Genomic DNA, 26,013 nt, shown 5'->3' on the forward strand with positions numbered 1-26,013 from the left:
CTTGTATGGTATGAAAGACATTATTGGCACTATATTTTGAGAAGCATAACTATTATTTTTCTGCATAAGTGGTATCAAGTAGAGATGATAGAATCACTTTGACATGGATTGAATATGAATAAAATTTTGAGAAATCTGCAAGTCCCGCTGGAATTAAAAAGCTCAGCCTCTCTTTCTCTCTCCATCTCTTTATATTTCTCTCTCCCTCACACTTTGGGTTTTGCTCCCTGCTTCCGAAACACATAACTTTCTCTGTCCTCCATAGTACACGCCTGCGCAAGGCAAGATTGCCTTGTGCAGGCATGTACTACGGAGGACAGAGAATGAACTTCAATCCAATATTGCAGCCAGCATGCAGCCAGCGGGTAAGGAAAGGGTGAATCAATCACCCGAAAACCCCGCCCCTATGGCTGAAAATTGTTCCCTTCAAATTCAGGTGACAGAGTTCCAGAGTAATAGAAACACATTCCCCTCTTCTGTATTTTTACCCACTCCAGGTTTTGGTTTACAAATATTGAAGTAAAAAACTCGCCAAATATTCAATGTGTGCACGTGAACTTAGGTGCCATGGTTGGTATTGTTACAAGTATGTCTAAATTTGTTAAATTAAATTGTTTATGGACATACTGTATATGTACTGTTCCGTAGTGATAAATGCACTTTTTCAATTAAAAATTCCTCATTCTAGGAATTTAGGACCTGAGGAATGACGTCGCGGCTTCTGATTGGTCGCGTGGCGGTCACATGGGCGGCACGTGACCAATCAGAAGCCGCGACGTCATTCTCAGGTCCTAAACGCGCTCATTTTAAACAAAGAAGCCTGCCGGTTACCCGCGGAGATGTCCCGGGGCCGCCGGAGAGGTGAATATATCAATATTTTTTATTTTAATTCTTTATTTTACACCTCACTATGGATCCCAGGGCCTGAAGGAGAGTTTCCTCTCCTTCAGACCCTGGGAACCATCAGGATACATTTCGATACTTGATGTCCCATTGACTTGTATTGGTATCAGATATCGGTATCGGCGATATCCGATCTTTTCGGGTATCGGCCGATACTATCCGATACCGATACTTTCAAGTATCGGACGGTATCGCTCAACACTACTTATCACCTTTATTTATTTATTATTGTGATATTATGGTGATATTAAATCAGTTTTAAATGTTGTCAAATATGAACCTGTCCATAGTTATTAACAAAATAACATTAGTCACTAGTTAAACAGAAACAGTGGACAATTTTCTCATTTGCTTTATATATGTGTCCATTTTATCTGTAGATTTCTTTTGCATGATTTGTACTTTGTATTTATTTGGAGAACATACCATGGTGAAGTTTGATAATTAGCTTTTAATAGCAGCATATTTTTGTGGCAGAAAGGATTGTTCATTTACTGTTTGTCATAATATAACAGATTTACACTAAATGACAAGTAAAAATAACATCTCCACAAACACTTTCATAACAGACCATGAGTGAAAAACATCTACTCTGAATAGTCTGTGTGCTCACTAAAGAACATGCTGTGCTTTGTAGCATTGATAATAATTAAACTGCTCTATGCATCTGTGTGGCTCATGCATTAATTCAAGTGTGTTCACATCTTACAGGGCTTTATTCACAGCTTGTGCACTATTTGCCAATTCATTCCCCCTTTCCTTGAAAACATCTATTTATTTTACTTTCGTCATACGTTAAAGCTTAAATTTTCTAACACTGACTTTCTCTGCCCTTCTCTTCCTTGTCTCGGCATAAAATGATTACATGAAACACTTCATATATCCGTTTCACCACTGTAGTGTCCTTATGAATGCTCTGGTGCTGAAGAGCACAACAGATCATGTCCTGATAAAGACAGTATTAAGTACTCTTGACATGTAGCATAATGGATTGTATGTTCTTCTGAGATTCAAAGGCTGGGCTATGTGTAAAACATATTTTACCTTGCTTTCCCGGCATAAGGCATTTATAAGTTGGAAAAAAATGTATTTTTTTAGTGGCATAAGAATAAATTGCACTGTACTTTTTTCTGCATTTTGTCATTCACATATTATTATTATTATTATTATTTATTTATTTATATAGCACCATTAATTCCATGGTGCTGCACATGAGAAAGGGGTTACATACAGAGTTATAGATATCGTTTACAGTAAACAAATTTACAGTGAAAAACTGGTACAGAGGGGAGAGGACACTGTTCTTGCGGACTTACATTCTATGGGATAACAATCAGTAGCACAGTAATTGAAAATAATGGCTACAATTGCATGCTCGTTTACATAATTCAATAGAGTATATAGAGGGACAAACTGATTTACTATACTTTAATAAGTTATTCACATATGCAAAAAAGAAAAATATAACGGCACTGCTGTGGGGCCAGACAACCATATGCTGAATGGAGTGCATTTTGGATAGAGACCGCCTCTATGGACTCCGGGTGTTCATGCAAAAACAGGGTGTAAGCAGCAAAGAAGAAAAATGCAGATAGCACTCACCAGTCCTTAAAACTTCATCCTTTATTCAAACTTTAAAATGTCGTGGCCAGAGGAACAGTTTGCTGGGATGGCGAGCTGGTGTAAGACGACGGCCGTATCGCACCACTTAGCGCTTCAACGCGATAAGGATGAAGTTTCAAGGACCGATGAGTGCTATCTGCATTTTTCTTCTTTGCTGTTTAATAAGTTATTGCCTGTAAAAGGTAATAGAGCAGCTAGAAACCCCTAAACATGATCGTAGTGTTCCGGCGGTATAGAGAAGCATCGCGCAGGGAGGGGGCTCCCTCCGGGCTTCCCTGAGACGATCGGTACAAGACGATGTGCTCACCTTGTACCGAGCATCTCCTCCCTGCAGGCCCCAGATCCAAAATGGCTGCGGGGCTACTTCCAGGTCCTGCAGGGAGGTGGCTTACCAAGCGCCTGCTCAGAGCAGGCGCTGATAAGCCAGGAGCAGGGCACACCAGATCGCTGATCTGACACAGTGCTCTGCAAAGTGTCAGATCAGTGATCTGTCACTATACAGTGATGTCCCCCCTGGGACAAAGTAATAAAGTAGAAAAAAATTTTTAGATGTGTAAAAAAAAAAAAAATTCCTAAAAAAAGAAAAAAAAATATTGTTCCCATAAATACATTTCTTTATCTAAATAAAAAAACAATAAAAGTACACATATTTAGTATTGCCGCGTCCGTAATGACCCATCCTATAAAACTGTTCCACTAGTTAACCCCTTCAGTGAACACCTTAAAAAAACAAGGCAAAAAACAACGCTTTAATAATAATTTAATTTAATAATAATACTGCCGAAAAACGTGGATTAACACGAAATCAAAAAGACATATATAAATAACCATGGTACCGCTGAAAACATCATCTTGTCCCGCAAAAAAATGAGCTGCCATACAGCATCATCAGCGAAAAAATAAAAAAGTTACAGTCCTCAGAATAAAGCGATGCAAAAATAATTGTTTTTTCTATAAAATAGTTTTTATCGTATAAAAGCGCCAAAACACTAAAAAATTATGTAAATGAGGTATCGCTGGAATTGTACTGATCCGAAGAATAAAACTGCTTTATCCATTTTACCAAACGTGGAACAGTATTAACCCCCCCAAAAGAAATTCATGAATAGCTGGTTTTTGGTCATTCAGCCTCACAAAAATCGGAATAGAAAGCGATCAAAAAATGTCACATGCCCGAAAATGTTACCAATAAAAACGTCAACTCGTCCCTCAAAAAACAAGACCTTACATGGCTCTGTGTACCAAAATATGGAAAAATTATAGGTCTCAAAATGTGGTAACGCAAAAAATATTTTTTGCAATAAAAAGCATCTTTTAGTGTGTGGCAGCAGCCAATCATAAAAGTCCGCTAAAATACCCACTATAAAAGTAAATCAACCCCCCCTTCATCACCCCCTTAGTTAGGGAAACATAAAAAAGAATAAAAAAATTAATTTATTTCCATTTTCCCATTAGGGTTAGGGCTAGGGTTAGGGCTAGGGCTAGGGTTAGAGCTAGGGTTAGAGCTATGGTTAGGGCTAGAGATAGGGTTATTGTTGGGGCTAGGGCTAGGGTTATGGTTAGGGTAAGGGTTGGGGCTAGGGTTAGGGCTAGGGTTAGGGCTAGGGTTGGGGCTAGGGTTAGGGTTAGGGTTGGGGCTTGGGTTAGGGTTAGGGTTGGGGCTAGGGTTAGGGCTACAGTTAGGTTTGGGGCTAAAGTTAGGGTTAGGGCTTTGGCTAAAGTTAGGGTTAGGGCTGGGGATAAAGTTAGGGTTAGGGATGTGGCTAAAGTTAAGGTAAGGACTACAGTTAGGGTTGGGGCTAAAGTTAGGGTTAGGGTTGGGGCTAAAGTTAGGGTTAGTGTTGGGGCTAAAGTTAGAGTTAGGGTTGGGGCTAAAGTTAGAGTTAGGGTTGGGGCTAAAGTTAGGGTTAGGGTTGGGGCTAAAGTTAGGGTTGGGGCTAAAGTAAGGGTTTGGATTACATTTACGGTTGTGATTAGGGTTAGGGGTTTGTCAGGGTTAGGGGCGTGGTTAGGGTTATGGTTGGGATTACGGTTATGGTGTGTTTGGGATAGGGTTTTAGTTAGAATTGGGGGTTTCCACTGTTTAGGCACATCAGGGCTCTCCAAACGAGACACGGTGTCCGATCTAAATTCAAGCCATTTCTCCGTTGAAAAAGTAAAACAGTGCTCCTTCCCTTCTGAGCTCTCCTGTGAGCCCAAACAGGGGTTTACCCCAACATTTGGGGTATCAGCATACTCATGACAAATTGGACAACTATTGGGGTCCAATTTCTCTTGCTACCCTTGGGAAAATATAAATTTGGGGGGCTAAAAAAACATTTTTGTGGGAAAAAAATTAATTTTTATTTTCACGACTCTGCGTTATAAACTGTAGAGAAACACTTGGGGGTTCAAAGCTGTCAAAACACATTAAGATAAGTTCCTTGGGGGTCTAGTTTCCAAAATGGTGTCATTTCTAGGGGGTTTCTACTGTTTAGGTTCATCAGGGGCTCTGCAAATGCAACGTGACGCCTGCAGACCAATCCATCTAAGTCTGCATTCCAAATGGCGCTCCTTCCCTTTCGAGCTCTGCCATGCGCCCAAACGGTGGTTCCCCCACATATGGGGTATCAGCATACTCAGGACAAATTGGACAACAGCTTTTGGGGTCCAATTTCTCCTGTTACCCTTGGAAAAATACAAAACTTGGGGCTAAAAAATAATTTTTGTGGAAAAAAATATTTTTTTATTTTCACGGCTCTGCGTTATAAACTGTAGTGAAACAGTTGAGGGTTCAAAGTTCTCACAACACATTTAGATAAGATCCTTGGGGGTCTAGTTTCCAAAATGGTGTCACTTCTGGGAGGTTTCTACTGTTTAGGTGCATCAGGGGCTCTGCAAATGCAATGTGACGCCAGTAGACCAATTTCTCCTGTTACCCTTGGAAAAATACAAAACTGGGGGCTAAAAAATTATTTTTGTAAAAAAAAATATATTTTTTTATTTTTACGGCTCTGCGTTATAAACTGTAGTTAAAACACTTGGGAGTTCAAAGTTCTCACAACACATTTAGATAAGTTCCTTGGGGGGTCTAGATTCCAAAATTGTGTCACTTTTGAGGGGTTTCTACTATTTAGGTGCATCAGGGGCTCTGCAAATGCAACGTGACGCCTGCAGACAATCCATCTAAGTCTGCATTCAAAATGTCGCTCATTCCCTTCCGAGCTCTGCCATGCGCCCAAACAGTGGTTCCCCCCACATATGGGATATCAGCATTCTCAGGACAAATTGGATAACAACTTTTGGAGTCGAATTTCTCCTGTTACCCTTTGAAAAATACAAAACTGGGGGCTAAAAAAGAATTTTTGTGAAAAAAAAAGAATTTTTATTTTCACGGCTCTGCATTATAAACTGTAGTGAAACACTTGGGGGTTTAAAGCTGTCAAAACACATATAGATAAGTTCCTTAAGGGGTCCACTTTCCAAAATGGTGTCACTTGTGGGGGGTTTCAATGTTTTGGCCCATCAGGGGCTCTCCAAACGTGACATGGTGTCCCATCTCAATTCCAGTCAATTTTGCATTGAAAAGTCAAATGGCACTCCATCCCTTCTGAGCTCTGCCGTGCGCCCAAACAGTGGTTTACCCCCACATATGGGGTATCGGCGTACTCAGAACAAAAAACACAACCACATTTTGGGTCCAATTTCTTCTGTTACCCTTGGGAAAATAAAAAATTGGGGGCAAAAAATCATATTTGTGAAAATATATGATTTTTTATTTTTATGGCTCTGCATTATAAACTTCTGTGAAGTACTTGGTGGGTTAAAGTGCTCACCAAACATCTAGATAAGTTCCTTAGGGGGTCTACTTTCCAAAATGGTGTCACTTGTGGGGGGTTTCAATGTTTAGGCACATCAGGGGCTCTCCAAACGCAACATGGCGTCCCATCTCAATTCCAGTCAATTTTGCATTGAAAAGTCAAACGCCGCTCCTTCCCTTCTAAGCTCTGCCATGCGTCCAAACAGTGGTTTACCCCCACATATGGTGTATCAGCGTACTCAGAACAAATTGTACAACAACTTTTGGGGTCCATTTTCTCCTGTTACCCTTGGTAAAATAAAACAAATTGGAGCTGAAGTAAATTTTTTGTGAAAAAAAGTTAAATGTTAATTTTTGTTTAAACATTCCAAAAATTCCTGTAAAACACCTGAAGGGTTAATAAACTTCTTGAATGTGGTTTTGAGCACCTTGAGGGGTGCAATTTTTAGAATGGTGTCACACTTGATTATTTTCTCTCATATAGACCCCTCAAAATGACTTCAAATGTGATGTGGTCCCTAAAAAATATTGGTGTTGTAAAAATGAGAAATTGCTGGTCAACTTTTAACCCTTATAACTCCCTAACAAAAAAATTTTTGGCTCCAAAATTGTGCTGATGTAAAGTAGACATGTGGGAAATGTTACTTATTAATTATTTTGTGAGACATATCTCTGTGATTTAAGGGCATAAAAATTCAAAGTTGGAAAATTGTTTAATATTTAACACTATCATGAAGTACCATATGTCACGAGAAAACAGTGTCAGAATTGCCAAGATCTGTTGAAGCATTCCAGAATTATATCCTCATAAAGGGACAGTGGTCAGAATTGTAAAAATTAGCCCTGTCATTAACGTGCAAACCACCCTATTTGCTTAAGGGGTTAAAGATGACACATTTGCCCCAACTTTTTCATGCACTGTAAAGTACATTGCATTGTACATTGGAAGACAATTTGTGCAATCATTTTGTTTGATTGTTCCAAAAATATGTTGATTCCTGATGCTTCAAACAGAGGTGTAACTAAAGGTACCTTCACACATAACGATATTGTTAAGGATATTGTTGCAACGTCACGCTTTTTTGTGACGTAGCAACGATCCCGCTAATGATATCTTTATGTGTGACAGCGACCAACGATCAGGCCCCTGCTGGGAGATCGTTGGTCATGGGAAATGATCAGGACCTTTTTTTGGTCACTGATCACCCCGCTGTCATCGCTAGATTGGCATGTGTGACGCCGATGTAGCGATGTGTTCACCTGTAACCAGGGTAAACATTGGGTTACTAAGTGCAGGGCCACGCTTAGTAACCCGATATTTACCCTGGTTACCATTGTAAAAGTTAAAAAAAAAAACAGTGCAGGGAAGCTGATGCCGGGGGACATGACAGACATCGGAATGTGAGTATGTAGTGTTTTTTTTTTACTTTTACAATGGTAACCAGGGTAAATATCGAGTTACTAAGCGTGGCCCTGCACTTAGTAACCCAATGTTTACCCTGGTTACCCAGGGACTTCGGCATCATTGAAGACCGTTTCAACGATGCTGAAGTTGTTCCCCTGATCGTTGGTCACTGGAGAGAGCTGTCTGTGTGACAGCTCCCCAGCGACCACACAACGACTTACCAACGATCATTGCCAGGTCGTATCGCTTTTCTGATCGTTGGTAAATCGTTTAGTGTAACGGTACCTTAACTGTTCTACTGCCTGAGGCAAAAACTGATACAGTGACTCCTTCCATTTCCTCGGAAAAAAAAAAAACATCAGGATGCTAAAACAAACGCATATAGAATAGAAAGGTAGGAGACAAAAAAAGCGCAAATAGGGTCTTATCCTCAGGATTGTTTCCAATCAATTATGAGAGAACTGCTCACCTGGTGGTAAAGACGTGTAGTTGTCAGCTGCTGCAGATCCACAGGTCGGCACTGCGACCTCTCAGAACCGATATAAAAGATGAATGTGGATAAAATCTGCGCTGCTGCAACAAATGATGGATCCAGATATAGTTATAAGATGTTCGGGTGGTTTATACAACGCGTTTCGAAGCTCATGGCTTCTTCTTCAGGAAGTTTCCACAGAAAGATATGTTTCTGTGGAAACTTCCTGAAGAAGAAGCCATGAGCTTTGAAACGCGTTGAATAAACCACCTGAACATCTTATAACTATATCTGGATCCATCATTTGTTGCAGCAGCGTGGATTTTATCCACATTCATCTATTATAAACGCATATAGAAGTGCTATGTAACAAATTTTGTAGGTCAAAAAAGTTAACCCAAGTTTGGAAATTAGCCCCTATCCTTTCCTGATTTAATTTTCTGATCATTGCAGGTCCTGCCACTGGAGCCTAAAACTACAATACCAGGGCTCTTCACCTGTGTGAACGGAGCGTTGATCGAACCTAAGCGTCTCTGCCTCATTCATTCTAAATTAACGTGCAGAAAACCAGCTGAAAGTTGCACTAGGCTACCATCTAATTAAGAGTGAATGGAGCAGAGCATAATGAACTATTGCTCCATTTACTGAGGGCACTTTAGAGCCATTATACTTGGGATCACCTGGAGTCCTATCAGTGAGGCCTCCAGCAATCAGGAAGTGGTCCCTTATTACAGGAATAAAGGATAATATCTAAAATTGATATAACCCTTTTAAGCTTACCACATGTCCTATGTAGTTGTGCCATGTACATCTTGCTGCACAATTGCCATGCACTACCTTAAAACTATTCTTTTTTTTTTAAAGCAAATAAAATATAATGACAGGAGCACAGACACATGCAGCATGTGTAATTTTACCACAAATATGTGCAGTTTTCAAATTAATATCAATGTCGGCAAAGTAGCAATTTTATCTGAAAAAAAAGCTCCATAGACATTAATCATTTCAAAACTGCACTGAATAGATGGAATACTACATGTTGTCAGCACAGTTTGTCGCTGCATTATGGCCAGACAGCAACCACTATGTGTGTCTGTATACCCTAATTACTCCATATATTTTACCATTAAAATAAATACAGCTTTAATAATTTGCATAATGCTATGTCAATAAAGTTTATCATATACCAAATAAATCATATGGTGCATGATGTGCTATGTTCCACCAATATCTAAGGTGTAAATGAATTCAATTTTTACACCGTCTAATAGTCCACATAAAAACATCAGAATGTGCACTAATCAGTTTTCCTATGGACCAGACTGGTGCTTGTAAATATCAAACAACTTCTGTATTTTTTCACATTGCAGATGAACACATGCAGCTGCACATGGTGCCAGTCAAGCCTACAATTTGCAGATGTGACTGGCACATTATTTTACAGCTGTATGACAGCAGTTTGTGATAGTAATAATTTTATTAAAATATAGACTGACACCATTTAAACTGTGGACGACAGCCTGCATAAATAATTTTTATGAAGAGAAAAATAATGTATGCATGGAACACATGGGTATAGGTACCAGGAGACCTTAGCCAGCAGCTACAGGATATCCTGAAACATATGGGCTGGCCTCATGGTAGGTGCAGAATTTGATCAAGAATGGCAGATCTGCAAAATTGCTATCGCCCTGGGAAAACTACAGGCCACCCCATGAGGCAAGATGCTCATCTCATCTCATGGCAGATGCATACTGGCAGCACTCCACTACTAATACCTGTAATCTGCAATTTTTCATTTAGTGATTAGTTTACCAATGTTGCCATCAAAGTGTTAAATGGTATCAAAGGAAATTAGTGGGTTATTCCCTCTAGTAGCTGGAAATAGTCTTGCAGGGTATAATTTTTTTGTAACCCAGGCAACCCATTTAACAGCTTACATTAAATGGTAGCAGCTGAAATTTATTACTAAGCAACAATGGACATGCGTGTTTGCTCTTCTCCAACTTGGAGACTCAATGAAAGTTTCCTAACTGATGAAATTAAAACATGTCTAGTGCTCAGACCTTATAGATTATTTAAGTTTTCTGTTTGTAAAGAATACATTATGCATTTCTGGTATACCTAGTCCTCCTAGCCTTTAAAGAGACCATTATTAGAAAATGTATTTGACAGTATTTTCAGAACACCATGGTATGTAACCATTATGCATGAGGTACACGAATACATGTTACTGGCTTTTCTACTTGATGTAAAAGGGTTAAGGTATTCAAAAGGGCCTTGAATAGGTACTATTGTCATGTTTTATGGATTGTGGCCTCAGTTGCTAGGTAGCAGCTTGGAATTATTTAGGCTGACATTTAACAATAAGCATAGCTGAGCAATTATTCATTAAAGAATTAGAATTACTCAAGTTCTTGCAAGTGTGCATGTGAAGGTTCATACATGTAGTAGTCTAATTCTTGCATTTTTACCTCTAGTTTTTTTTTGCAAAGTTGGCAGTTTACATGAGTTGGCTCATCCTTTGCAGTGTCAAAAAAGGCCCAGGCTAGACAACCCTTGCCACCCCTGTGAGCTGCAGACCTGCGGACACTGCTGGTCACAGCCACATTTGTGGCTGAGGATGCATTGCTTGTTGTGGCTGCATCACTACGTGTTTACAATGTACGGCGCAACATAACCTCCTCGTCTGCCTCCTCAGATGACCTACTTAGCTGTGTGCCTCAATGTTCACGACAACTGGGATCTAACACCTCCTCATCATCATCATCTGTGTTATCACATTCCTCGCCCTTGAAGTCACCCTCCTTCTCTTCCTGCCCTGACAGCACAGTACAGTCCGTGTGAGCCTCTGATATCTGAGTCTCATCAGGATCACCTCCAACCCAGGGGTTAACATCTGATGACAGAGGTCAGGATGCTGCTCGGACCTTACTTCGTCCTGCCCCGGATCCAAGCTAAAAATATTTTGGACATTGGTGCAGATTTCCTCCTTTTGACTCTGTGAAGCTTTTGAGTACACTTCTGATGACTATGGCATAGAACATGTGAAAAGCTCTTCAGACTCACCCATTTGTGGTTCCATATAGTCAGTTGTACAGCTGGAAAGGTGGGATGTGGGGGGAATCAAAAGGAATTTGGGTCCCACTTTTGTGAACTGTACTGGGTGTGATGTTAAGGTGGAGGAAGAGGAGAGGTCACTTGAAGCTGACCTTGCCATCCACTCGAACACATGCTCTTTCTGGGCCTCATCAACAAGGCATGCGGCTGTGCATCTGCCAAAGAAAGGTAGTAGAGTAGCACGTCCAGTAACAGAAGTTGTCATATGTCTTTGCATAGGGCGTGACATTGTTGGTTCACTAGTGCTTTCACTAAACTTACCACATACCCTATGTGCACCATAAACGCCAAGCCTAATTTCCCTTCCAACACAGCCTTGCTTTTTCCCAGGTATGTTGGTCAGATAGTGTGGTAGGAGTACAGGATTAGCATAAAAAATTAGATTTTAAACTCTGCACCACCTCTGCAAACAGCTGAATTTCAACGGCAGTAAATTCCAAGGTGAAATATGGCATGCTGTATCACGTTAATCACATAAGAAAGAATTGTTTGAGCGTGGATGATACCTGCATGAGAAAGAAGATATGCTGCAAACAATTTGAAAGTCAGATGTCCCCTACTGTATGATGTTAGCATCACAATAATTTTTTGGTGGCCTCTGGATCAGGCCTCTATAACACACTAGATGCTACAAACTAATTGAATGAGAGATGTCCCACATTGTATGACACTATGAAAAGAAGAATTTTTTGGTGGCCCCTGTATCAGACCTCTATAACACAATAGATGCTACAAACTATTTGAAAGTCAAGTCCCCTACTGTGTAATACTATTAACAGTACAATTTTTTGGTGGCCTCTGCATCGGGCCTCTATAACACACTAGTGTTATGACCTGGTGGTTAAGAGGCCACACTGATATGACCTGGTGGCTAAAACGCAACATGGAGCGAGCTCTGAGAAGGTGGTATCTCTACTGACCGCAGTCCCTAATCCTAACAACAACACTAGAAATAGCCGTGGGATGTTCCTGACTCTCCCTAGACACCTCTTCACAGCCTAAGAAATAGCTACCCCTAAAAAAGGAAATAGAAAGCTATCTTGCCTCAGAGAAAACCCCCAAAAGGAAAGATAGCCCCCACAAATATTGACTGTGAATGGAGAGGAAAATGACGAACATAGAAATGAAATCAGAATTCAGCAAAGGAGGCCAATACTAAACTAGATAGACAGAGAGAAAAGGATACTGTGCAGTCAGTATAAAAAACTACAAAATCCACGCAGAGATTACAAAAATGAACTCCACACCAACTCACGGTGTGGAGGGGCAAATCTGCTTTCCCAGAGCTTCCAGCTAGACTGAATAAAACATAGTGACAAGCTGGACAAAAAGAGACATATTTGCAAAGCAATAGAGTCCAAACGAATGGATAAACAAAAACAAGCAAAAACTTATCTTTTGCAGACAAGGACTGGCCATATGAAAATTCCAAGGAGAGAACCAAATCCAACCAAGAACATTGACAGCAGGCATGGACTAAAGCCCAGAGCAGGTTTAAATAACAAACCCAGGCAAGGCAATTATTGAAGGCAGCTGCTACAGCTACCTAAAGGAGCAGCAGTTCCACTCGAAACCACCAGAGGGAGCCCAAGGGCAGAACTCACAAAAATACCATTAGCAACCACAGGAGGGAGCTCCAGAACGGAATTCACAACACACTAGATGCTACAAACTAATTGAATGTGAGATGTCCCATACTGTATGGCACTAGGAACAGAAGAATTTTTTTGGTGGCGTCTGGATCAGGCCTCTGTAACACACTAGATGCTACAAACTGTTATGATCTGGTGGTTTAGGAACAACATGAGACAAGCTCTGAAGGAGGTGGTATCTGTACTGACCGCAGACCCTGAACCTAGCAGCGCAACTAGAAATAGCCGTGGGGGGTACCTGACGCTCCCTAGACCCCTCGGCACAGCCTAAGATCTAACTTCCCCTAAAGATGGAAGCAGGAAACCTATCTTGCCTCAGAGAAAATCCCCAAAGGAAAGATAGCCCCCCACAAATATTGACGGTGAGAGGAGGGGAAAATAACATACGCAGAGATGAAATCAGATTTTAGCATAGGAGGCCAGTCTAGCTTGATAGATAGGACAGGAAAGGATACTGTGCGGTCACTATAAAAACTACAAAACAATCCACACAGAGTTTACAAAATCTCCACACCTGACTAAAGGTGTGCAGGGTAAATCTGCTTCCCAGAGCTTCCAGCTAACAGAAAAAATCCATAATGACAAGCTGGACAAAAGTAGAATGCACAGAACAATAAGTCCACAACATGTGGACTGAAATGAGCAAAGCCAGAACTTATCTTTGCAGAACTGGTCAGGAAACCAGGAGAATCCAAGCAGAGATGTGAATCCAGCCAGAGAACATTGACAAGTGGCATAGGTTGAAGACTAGAGCCAGGTTAAATAGCAGAGCCAGGAGAGACGATTAGTGAAAGCAGCTGCTAAAGCTAAACCCAAGGAGCAGCAGTTCCACTCAAAACCACCAGAGGGAGCCCAAGGGCAGAATTCACAAAAGTGCCATTTACAACCACCGGAGGGAGCCCAAGAACGGAATTCACAACAGTACCCCCTCCTTGAGGAGGGGTCACCGAACCCTCACCAGAGCCCCCAGGCCGATCAGAACGAGCCAAGTGAAAAGCACGAACCAAATCAGTAGCATGGACATCGGAGGCAACAACCCAAGAATTATCCTTCTGGCCATAACCCTTCCACTTGACAAGATACTGGAGCCTCCGCCTCGAAAAACGAGAATCCAAAATCTTCTCAACCTCATATTCCAACTCTCCCTCAACCAACACCGGGGCAGGAGGGTCAACCGAGGGAACAACGGGCACCACATATCTCCGCAACAAAGATCTATGGAAAACATTATGAATGGCAAAAGAGGCTGGAAGAGCCAAACGAAAAGAGACTGGATTAATTATTTCAGAAATTTTATAAGGACCAATAAACCGAGGCTTAAACTTAGGAGAAGAAACCTTCATAGGAACATGACGAGAAGACAACCAAACCAAATCCCCCACACGAAGCCGGGGACCAACACGCCGACGGCGGTTAGCAAAACGTTGAGCCCTTTCCTGAGACAACGTCAAATTGTCCACCACGAGTCCAAATCTGCTGCAGCCTGTCCACCACAGAATCAACACCAGGACAATCAGAAGGCTCAACCTGACCAGAAGAAAAACGAGGATGAAAACCAAAATTACAAAAGAAAGGTGAAACCAAAGTAGCCGAACTAGCCTGATTATTAAGGGCAAACTCGGCCAACGGCAAGAAAGACACCCAATCATCCTAATCAGCAGACACAAAGCATCTCAAATAGGTCTCCAAAGTCTGATTAGTTCGCTCAGTTTGGCCATTAGTCTGAGGATGAAACGCCGAAGAAAAAGACAAATCAATGCCCATCCTAGCACAAAATGCCCGCCAAAATCTAGAGACAAACTGAGAACCTCTGTCAGGCACAATATTCTCCGGAATGCCATGCAAACGAACCACATGCTGAAAAAACAATGGAACCAGATCTGAGGAGGAAGGCAACTTAGGCAAAGGTACCAAATGAACCATTTTAGAGAACCGGTCACAAACAACCCAGATAACAGACATCTTCTGGGAAACAGGAAGATCCGAAATAAAATCCATGGAAATATGCGTCCAGGGCCTCTCAGGGACCGGCAAAGGCAAAAGCAACCCACTAGCGCGGGAACAGCAAGGCTTGGCCCGGGCGCAAGTCCCACAGGACTGCACAAAAGCACGCACATCGCGAGACAAGGAAGGCCATCAAAAGGACCTAGCAACCAAATCTCTGGTACCAAAAATCCCAGGATGACCAGCCAACACTGAAAAATGAACCTCAGAAATTACCTTACTTGTCCATCTATCAGGAACAAACGGCTTCCCCACAGGACAGCGGTCAGGCCTATCAGCCTGAAATTCTTGAAGCACCCGGCGCAAATCAGGGGAGATAGCAGAAAGAATCACCCCCTCCTTAAGAAGGCCAACCGGCTCAAGGACTCCAGGAGAATCAGGCGAAAAACTCCTAGAGAGGGCATCAGCCTTAACATTCTTAAATCCCGGAAGATACGAGACCACAAAATCAAAACGGGAGAAAAACAGGGACCAACGAGCCTGTCTAGGATTCAGCCGCTTGGCCGACTCGAGGTAAATCAGATTCTTATGATCGGTCAGGACCACAACACGGTGTTTAGCTCCCTCAAGCCAATGTCGCCACTCCTCAAACGCCCACTTCATAGCTAACAACTCCCGATTGCCGACATCATAATTGCGTTCCGCAGGCGAAAACTTTCTGGAAAAAAAAGCACACGGTTTCATCAAAGAACCATCAGACTCCCTCTGAGACAAGACGGCCCCTGCCCCAATCTCAGAAGCGTCGACCTCAACCTGAAAAGGAAGAGAAACATCCAGTTGACGCAACACAGGGGCAGAAGTAAATAGGCGTTTAAGCTCTTGAAAGGCCTCAATAGCCTCAGAGGACCAATTCGTCACATCAGCGCCCTTCTTCGTCAAATCAGAAAGGGGCTTAACCACACTGGAAAAGTTGGCAATGAAATGGCGATAGAAATTAGCAAAGCCCAAAAATTTTTGAAGACCCTTCACAGATGTGGGTTGGATCCAGTCATGAATAGCTTGGACCTTAACAGGATCCATTTCTATAGACAAGGGAGAAAAAACAAAACCCAAAAAAGAGACCTTCTGAACTCCGATTAGGCACTTAGACGCCTTCACAAATAAAGCATTATCACGAAGGATCTGGAACACCATCCTGACCTGCTTCACATGAGACTCCCAATCATTGGAAAAAATCAAAATATCATCCAAATATACGACTATGAACTTATCAAGATAATTGCGGAAAATATCATGCATGAAAGACTGGAACACAGATGGAGCATTAGAGAGCCCAAATGGCATCACAAGGTATTCAAAATGGCCTTCGGGCGTATTAAATGCAGTTTTCCATTCGTCACCCTGTTTAATACGAACAAATCCCTAGTTAGACCGCACATGGAGTACTGTGTCCAGTTTTGGGCACCGGTGCTCAGGAAGGATATAATGGAACTAGAGAGAGTACAAAGGAGGGCAACAAAATTAATAAAGGGGATGGGAGAACTACAATACCCAGATAGATTAGCGAAATTAGGATTATTTAGTCTAGAAAAAAGACGACTGAGGGGCGATCTAATAACCATGTATAAGTATATAAGGGGACAATACAAATATCTCGCTGAGGATCTGTTTATACCAAGGAAGGTGACGGGCACAAGGGGGCATTCTTTGCGTCTGGAGGAGAGAAGGTTTTTCCACCAACATAGAAGAGGATTCTTTACTGTTAGGGCAGTGAGAATCTGGAATTGCTTGCCTGAGGAGGTGGTGATGGCGAACTCAGTCGAGGGGTTCAAGAGAGGCCTGAATGTCTTCCTGGAGCAGAACAATATTGTATCATACAATTAGGTTCTGTAGAAGGACGTAGATCTGGGGATTTATTATGATGGAATATAGGCTGAACTGGATGGACAAATGTCTTTTTTCGGCCTTACTAACTATGTTACTATGTTACTAAGATTATATGCCCCTCGGAGGTCAATCTTAGTAAACCAACTAGCCCCCTTAATCTGAGCAAACAAATCAGTAAGCAAAGGCAAGGGGTATTGGAATTTGACCGTGATCTTATTAAGAAGACGATAATCAATACAGGGTCTCAAGGAGCCATCCTTCTTAGCAACAAAAAAGAAACCCGCTCCCAATAATGACGAAGAGGGCCGAATATGCCCTTTCTCCAAAGATTCCTTAACATAGCTCCGCATGGCGGCATGCTCTGGCACAGACAGATTGATAAGTCGGCCCTTAGGGAACTTACAACCAGGAATCAAGTTAATAGCACAATCACAGTCCCTATGAGGAGGAAGGGAACTGGACTTGGGCTCATCAAATACATCCTGGAAATCCGACAAAAACTCAGGGACCTCAGAAGAGGGGGAAGAGGAAATTGACATCAAAGGAACGTCACTATGTACCCCTTGACAACCCCAACTAGTCACAGACATAGTTTTCCAATCCAGCACCGGATTATGTTCCTGTAACCATGGAAATCCCAGCACAACAACATCATGCAGGTTATGCAACACCAGAAAACGGCAATCTTCCTGATGTGCAGGAGCCATGTACATAGTCATCTGTGTCCAGTACTGAGGTTTATCCTTAGCCAAGGGTGTAGCATCAATGCCCCTCAAAGGAATAGGGCTCTGCAAAGGCTGCAAGGAAAAACCACAGCGCCTGGCGAATTCTAAGTCCATTAAGTTCAGGGCAGTGCCTGAATCCACAAATGCCATGGCAGAAAAGGACGACAATGAGCAAATCAGGGTCACAGATAAGAGAAATTTTAGGCTGTATCGTACTAATGGTAACAGACCTAGCGACTCTCTTAGTACGCTTAGGGCAATCAGAGATAATATGAGCCGAATCACCACAGTAAAAACACAGCCTATTCTGACGTCTGAATTCCTGCCGTTCTATTCTAGTCAAAATCCTATCACATGGCATAGGTTCAGGACTATGCTCAGAGGATACTGCCAAATGGTGCACAGCTTTGCGCTCGCGCAGACGCCGATCAATCTGAATGGCTAGAGACATAGATTCGTTCAAACCGGCAGGCGTAGGAAAGCCCACCATAACATCTTTAAGGGTTTCAGAAAGACCTTTTCTGAAAATAGCAGCCAGAGCCTCTTCATTCCATTTAGTGAGCACAGACCATTTTCTAAATTTCTGGCAGTATAACTCTGCCGCTTCCTGACCTTGACACAGGGCCAACAGTGTTTTCTCAGCATGCTCTACAGAGTTAGGTTCGTCATACAATAACCGAGCGCTTGAAAAAATGCGTCTACATTCAATAACACCGGATTCCCTGTTTCAAGAGAAAAAGCCCAGTCTTGCGGATCACCACGCAGCAACGATATGATGATTTTCACCTGCTGAATGGGATCACCTGAAGAACGGGGTTTCAAAGCAAAAAACAATTTGCAGTTATTTTTAAAGTTCAAAAACTTGGATCTGTCCCCAAAGAACAAATCCGGAGTAAGAATTCTGGGCTCTAAAGCCGGAGTCTGGACAACATAGTCCTGGATATTCTGTACTCTTGCAGCAAGTTGATCCACACGAGAAAACAAACCCTGAACATCCATGCCAGAGCATATATCCTGCACCACCCAGATATCAAGAGGAAAAAAGAGGCAAACCAGAGCACAGAAAAAAAAATGGTTCAGAACTTTTTTTTCCTTCTTTTGAGATACATTTAATTCATTTTTGGCCTCTTGTACTGTTATGATCTGGTGGTTTAGGAACAACATGAGACAAGCTCTGAAGGAGGTGGTATCTGTACTGACTGCAGACCCTGAACCTAGCAGCGCAACTAGAAATAGCCGTGGGGGGTACCTGACGCTCCCTAGACCCCTCGGCACAGCCTAAGATCTAACTTCCCCTAAAGATGGAAACAGGAAACCTATCTTGCCTCAGAGAAAATCCCCAAAGGAAAGATAGCCACCCACAAATATTGACGGTGAGAGGAGGGGAACATAACATACGCAGAGATTAAATCAGATTTTAGCATAGGAGGCCAGTCTAGCTTGATAGATAGGACAGGAAAGGATACTGTGCGGTCAGTATAAAAACTACAAAACAATCCACACAGAGTTTACAAAATCTCCACACCTGACTAAAGGTGTGGAGGGTAAATCTGCTTCCAAGAGCTTCCAGCTAACAGAAAAAATCCATAATGACAAGCTGGACTAAAATAGAATGCACAGAACAATAAGTCCACAACATGTGGACTGAAATGAGCAAAGCCAGAACTTATCTTTGCAGAACTGGTCAGGAAACCAGGAGAATCCAAGCAGAGATGTGAATCCAGCCAGAGAACATTGACAAGTGGCATAGGCTGAAGACTAGAGCCAGGTTAAATAGCAGAGCCAGGAGAGACGATTAGTGAAAGCAGCTGCTAAAGCTAAACCCAAGGAGCGGCAGTTCCACTCAAAACCACCAGAGGGAGCCCAAGGGCAGAATTCACAAAAGTGCCATTTACAACCACCGGAGGGAGCCCAAGAACGGAATTCACAACAACAAACTATTTGAATGTGAGATGTCCCCTATGTATGACACTAGGTACAGAAGAATTTTTTGGTGGCCTCAGTATCAGGCCTCTATAACACACTAGGGCAGTGAGAATCTGGAATTGCTTGCCTGAGGAGGTGGTGATGGCGAACTCAGTCGAGGGGTTCAAGAGAGGCCTGGATGTCTTCCTGGAGCAGAACAATATTGTATCATACAATTATTAGGTTCTGTAGAAGGACGTAGATCTGGGGATTTATTATGATGGAATATAGGCTGAACTGGATGGACAAATGTCTTTTTTCGGCCTTACTAACTATGTTACTATGTTACACTAGATGCTACAAACTATTTTAATGTCAGGTCCCCTACTGTATGACACTAGGAATAGAAGAATTTTTTCTGGCCTCTGGATCAGTCCTCTATAACACACTAGATGCTGCAAACTATTTTAAAGTCAGCTCCCCTACTGTATGATGTTTAGCAACAGAAAAACTTTTTTGGTTATGTGCGTGAGACCTGGAGACAGCTTAATTTCAACCCAACAAAATGACAAAGTGTGATAAGGCGGGCTGTCTAACTTTTTGCAACTGAAAAATTATAATTTTTTTAATGTGCCCTAGGTCTGCAGACTTCTTCATATCACCACAGCACTAAATGACAATGTGGGATACAGCAGGCTGTTTCACATTTAGCTAGTGAAAATATATTTTTTAGAATGCTGTACTCATGCATGGAGCACAATAGCACAACACATTTATGAAACATATACCCTGCTGGCTTTATCTGTGGCAGAAAAAAATGCTGGAAGGTAAATTTAATAGCCACACTGGACACAAGCTAGCTACTCTATCTGTCTGATATACAACCGCCTAGCTCACAAGCTAAAATCTTGCTGTTTGCAGTGCCAGCGTCAGGAGCAGCCACTCTGCGCTGTTACAATGTCAAAATGGGGCTAAAACAAGATGTCTGCTGTTTATATGGAGAGGGACATGTGATTTCAGCAGCCACAAGCCGTGGTGTCAGGACATTGTGGATGTTTCCTGCACCCTGATTGTTTAGCTGCAATGTGCACACATAAAGTTAGGGGGAAAAAAATTCTGTTTACAAGAACGCCGTGCCACTGAGCTCTGCAAACCACCTTCCCTCGTGAAACAAATTCAAAACATTCATGATACACCACCATTATCGGTGCTAAAGTGCTAAAAATACTTTTGTGCCAGCAAACAATTTTCCCTCACTTTTTACCGAATGTTAACAATTTTTACCGATTTTATAAAATTTTGCTCTTGTTTCCAATCACTAATCCGAATGTGCCATATTCATGCCGAATTTATGTTACTCGGCACCTCTTCTTACTATGTGTTGAAACCACTTCAGAGCATAATAAAGGGTACTCAATTTGTGCAGGATAAATTTACTGCAAATTGAATTTCTCTACAAAATCCTCACAAATTGGCAATTTAGAATCTTGGTAAGATCAATCATCTGTTTGCCTAGTCCCTTCAAAGTTATTGAGTAGAACTTATGGTGAGACAGTAACTGGCACTGTTGTGAATAGCCGTTATGTGTCGCAGAAAAGGAGTTCTCTGTGCTGTAAACCTGAAATGTTTCTCTGGGACTTGTAGTTCCACGAGCCTTGCTTAGTGTATAAGGGACTGGGCTTGCAGGGTTAGTCAGAGAGCTGGGTGGGTCTGGCTAACCACACACCTCCCATCAATGGATGTGTCTCATACTGTGCGTTATGAGACTGTGGTTTGGTCACGTGGTCTCTGTTTTGGAAGGTCCTGCAAGAGTACAGGTTTCCTGGAAGGCATATGGATGATTCATGTGCCTGCAAAGTTCTAGATGGCTATCTGTGTTGGGGGAAGCTACAGTCCTTCTGAGGGTCTGGAACTGACAGTGTTTGAGCTTGTAAATCAAGTCACAGTATGGGTCGGTGATCACAGTATCTCAGCTTCCCTGGAAGTCAGGACGTCAATGACGGCTATCTGTGTTGGGGGAAGCTACCGTCCTTCTGAGGGTCTGGAACTGACAGATGTGAGCTTGTAAAGCAAGTCATAGTATGGGTCAATGATCCCAGTAAGACAGCTTCCCTGGAAGTCAACACGTCAATGACGGCTATCTGTGTTGAGGGAAGCTACCGTCCTTCTGAGGGTCTGGAACTGACGGATGTGAGCTTGTAAAGCAAGTCATAGTATGGGTCAATGATAACAGTAAGACAGCTTCCCTGGAAGTCAGGACCCATGTGATGCCAGCCTGTGAAGCCTGCAATGCTGCCAAGCAGGTAACCCAGAGCATGGGAGATTGTGTGCACTGACAAGGGTCAGTTAATGAACTGTGCGGACATAACCGCAGTTGAGAGTGGACTATATGTTAGGTCTGTGATGTATAACATGGCCTACAGTTGTTTATGAGTGCATAATAAACCACATGGACTGGTTTAAGTGGAAAATAATTTCTGTGTGCCTTAATCTCCATGCCAAGCGAGTGTCCCCTAACACATTCAGTGAGCACTGCACTACATTATATAATACTGACCTATTCTTATGTTACCGATTAGATCAATTTTGTCAAACATCCGACACCTCCACCCATCAGTTGATCAAATCTACAGTACCACAGAAATGCTCCAAAAGTATGATCTGTTGTGGCTCTATACATCCAGCTACAGTGGAAATTGCACACAGATAATCGGAATGCTATCAGGTTTCAGATGCACATTGAGCTAGTAGTAATGACTTATCTTCATCAGTACATAAGTCCTGGACAATCACTTTAACCTTTACAAACTGGTATTTGGTATGGCACAATATTGATTTTTGTTCTAATGAGAAATGATTAAATCAGAAAGCATCTGCAGTCTAGTGTATGTCTAACTGTCCGATCTTGAAATACTGAAGGCAACTCTAATAGAGGTATTTTATCTTTTTTCTTTTTTAATTTATAAATATTATATTACTCTTTCTATATTCATTAACAGATGAGAAATGTGGCGTCCAATCTTTGTATTGACAGCAAACATGGAGCAACAGGCACAGAAATGAGAGTTGATACTTGTGTTAAGGATGGCTCTGAAAGGACTTGGTCACATGAACAGGTAACGTAAAAGATAAATCTGAAATAGTACAAGTTCTATCTGGTAAATTAAGTCAAATTTTTTATTTAATTATGAATAGTATTTCAATACAGAATGCAATCAGGATGAGTTTGCACAGATTTCAGAATATAAATTTCAATGGAAATAGGCTATACAAAACCTAATAAATGAGAACTACATAACTACATGACAATTTGTTTTAATCATTATATGATTTGTTTCCTTCTATTTAATCCTTGTCAAATTGCTCCTTATTTAAGATACAATTTACCTGAATTGTGAATAATTTGATTTTATACATTCCTTAAGGTACCTTCACACTCAGCGATGCTGCAGCGATATAGACAACGAGCAGATCGCTGGAGCGTCGCTGTTTAGGTCGCTGTAGAGATGTCAAACACAGCAGCTCCAGAACGATGCAGGAGCGATCCAGTGATGTAAGGGTTACTCACTTATCGTTCTCACAGGTCGTCACAGGTCGTTAGCTCCATGTAAATCATTGCAGACATCCTTGCTTTTGCTGTCAAACACGACCATACACGCTGATCTGATGACCAAATAAAGTTCTGGACTTCTAGCTCCGACCAGCGATATCACAGCAGGATCCAGATCGCTGGTGCGTGTCAAACACAACGAGATCGCTATCAAGGACGCTGCAATGTCATGGATCGTTGTCGTTCTCGTTGTAAAGTTGCTGAGTGTGAAGGTACCTTTATAATCGTTTAAAGGGAACTTGTAATCATGTTTCCCATTATTAAACGCATGCCCAACATCATGCGCCCATGTAACCTGGATGCCTCAAAAATAATCTTTATAAATTGCTCTCACTACACAGTAGGGTCCAATGGGAACATCATTCATCAGTCAAAGTGCTTAGCAGACTTACAGTAGGTGTCTAGTTGGTCACGTTAACTATCAGAAATGTGAAGCAAGAGTGATATATAAAGATTGTATAACAATTTTAATTAAGAGACACAAAAAGTGGTGGCATCTGTTTATCCATTTCATGACTATACACATTTTCTATTTTTTTCACACACATTGTTATAAGAGCTCTAAAAAACTTTCCTGTTGGGATATTTAAATAATTTTTATGTAATTTTTAATTAATTTCTTTCTCTTATCAGGGTTAAATGTAAACAAAGCACTAAAATACATTTTAAATTATGTTCTCCTTTTCTAAATATTATCTTTAGACATTGCACGTTTTTTTCTACAGAGACGGGTCTAAAAACTGCGATATGGATTGTGGTAGCTTTCTTTTTTAATTTTATTCTGTCTATTTTTTCTGTATTTATATTTGTGTTTTTTTTTTCATTTATTTCAAACATTGTGCTTCAACATTAGATCATAAAAGACATTTGAGTTCATTTCAACATTTTTATATTGCTCATTTTCCCTGTAATTGGGAATGGCATAGTAGCTCCATTTGCAGGGCAAATCCATCCTTCTGTTTCAACTGAGGAACTGATGAGGTTTAACAATGATAAATGTAAGGTTATACACATGGGAAGAAGGAATCAATATCACCATTACACACTGAACGGGAAACCACTGGGTAAATCTGACAGGGAGAAGGACTTGGGGATCCTAGTTAATGATAAACTTACCTGGAGCAGCCAGTGCCAGGCAGCAGCTGCCAAGGCAAACAGGATCATGGGGTGCATTAAAAGAGGTCTGGATACACATGATGAGAGTATTATACTGCCTCTGTACAAATCCCTAGTTAGACCGCACATGGAGTACTGTGTCCAATTTTGGGCACCGGTGCTCAGGAAGGATATAATGGAACTAGAGAGAGTACAAAGGAGGGCAACAAAATTAATAAAGGGGATGGGAGATCTACAATACCCAGATAGATTAGCGAAATTAGGATTATTTAGTCTAGAAAAAAGACGACTGAGGGGCGATCTAATAACCATGTATAAGTATATAAGGGGACAATACAAATATCTCGCTGAGGATCTGTTTATACCAAGGAAGGTGACGGGCACAAGGGGGCATTCTTTGCGTCTGGAGGAGAGAAGGTTTTTCCACCAACATAGAAGAGGATTCTTTACTGTTAGGGCAGTGAGAATCTGGAATTGCTTGTCTGAGGAGTTGGTGATGGCGAACTCAGTCGAGGGGTTCAAGAGAGGCCTGGATGTCTTCCTGGAGCAGAACAATATTGTATCATACAATTATTAGGTTCTGTAGAAGGACGTAGATCTGGGGATTTATTATGATGGAATATAGGCTGAACTGGATGGACAAATGTCTTTTTTCGGCCTTACTAACTATGTTACTATGTTACTATGTTACTATGATATCTGTCAGCTAGAAGCCAACAAGCCCCGTTATCTCTTGCATCCCAGAGATGACGTGACTGCTGAGTCCAGAATAAAAATCGGTATATGCATTTCTGGTACTGTTCAGCACTCTGTACACACTGATCTGAAAGGTAGAGATAATAACATCCCACCTCTTCCTTCTCTTTGGGGAGTCTGACTGTGAATTACAGCCATTTCCTGCTCCGGGAACTGCACAATCTCTTGCAACTGCTTACTCTGTCATGATGTTCAAAAGTATCATTGCAAAGTAATATGTTTACCACTCTGACGTTTAAGTCTATAGAGTCTTCAGAAGCTGTCAATAATGACAGTTTCCCTTTAAGAAATTGAAGAAAAGGCTCTGTAGACTTCTGAATCTGAATCTGACGTTTAAGTCTATAGAGTCTTCAGAAGCTGTCAATAATGACAGTTTCCCTTTAAGAAATTGAAGAAAAGGCTCTGTAGACTTCTGAATCTGATTGTGTTTTCTTCTGAAATCAGTGAATTCAGACTTTCCAGAGCACTCAACTAGATGTTGTCTCTTTTTTTAATGAATTTCTGATGTTCCTTCAGCTTCTTTCACAGCAGCACAGTATTAAGGATATCAGCAAGGAGAAGGAAGAATTGTATGTCACAGTTCAGTGCCAAGCACAACAGAGTCTTCAGGGAGAAGGAATATCACGTTAATTGTACTTATTCAGAGTATAGACAAGAAGAGTACACATAGCAGCATCGGAGAATTCACTCTTTATACATGTATTAATGTTAATACATAGTAAAAAATTGACTTGCAATTAGAGACGAATGAATATTTCAATGTTCTTGTCATGATCCAGGTCAGGTTTTACTTCAGGTTATCTCTTTCCTGACCTGGTCATGCACAGGTTAACCTTTCCTGCCTCTCCCTGAAGTATGGGTGGCTATTTCCCTGCTCTATTGCTGGCAGCTGATGTCAGTGATGGTTCATGTCTTCGGCTAGAGCAGCTGACCTAGCATACCCAAGTGTGTCCTTTGCTACCTGTCTGCCCGTGTTCGTATTTGCCTCATACTGACCTCTGACTTAGCGCGTCCTGTGTGTCTGTTCCCTGCTGTGTATGACCTGGCTTGATTTCTGACCTGCCCTTCCATCTTGCATTCCTGTTTTGGACTGTCC

The 26,013-nt window shown here is 41.6% G+C and overlaps 1 protein-coding gene across 1 annotated transcript in view; it reads left to right on the forward strand.

The window, feature by feature from the left end:
• The window catches only part of GALNTL6 (polypeptide N-acetylgalactosaminyltransferase like 6), a 3,161,254-nt gene that overhangs the window by 2,953,450 nt on the left and 181,791 nt on the right, over positions 1–26,013 (forward strand). Inside the window, exon 10 of the mRNA XM_069744235.1 lies at positions 22,435–22,551. Coding sequence (XP_069600336.1) covers positions 22,435–22,551 — 117 coding nt within the window. The remainder of the gene's footprint in view (positions 1–22,434; positions 22,552–26,013) is intronic.

The sequence above is a fragment of the Ranitomeya imitator genome, chromosome 1 (genome assembly GCF_032444005.1).
Source record: "Ranitomeya imitator isolate aRanImi1 chromosome 1, aRanImi1.pri, whole genome shotgun sequence".
Lineage (NCBI taxonomy): Eukaryota > Metazoa > Chordata > Amphibia > Anura > Dendrobatidae > Ranitomeya > Ranitomeya imitator.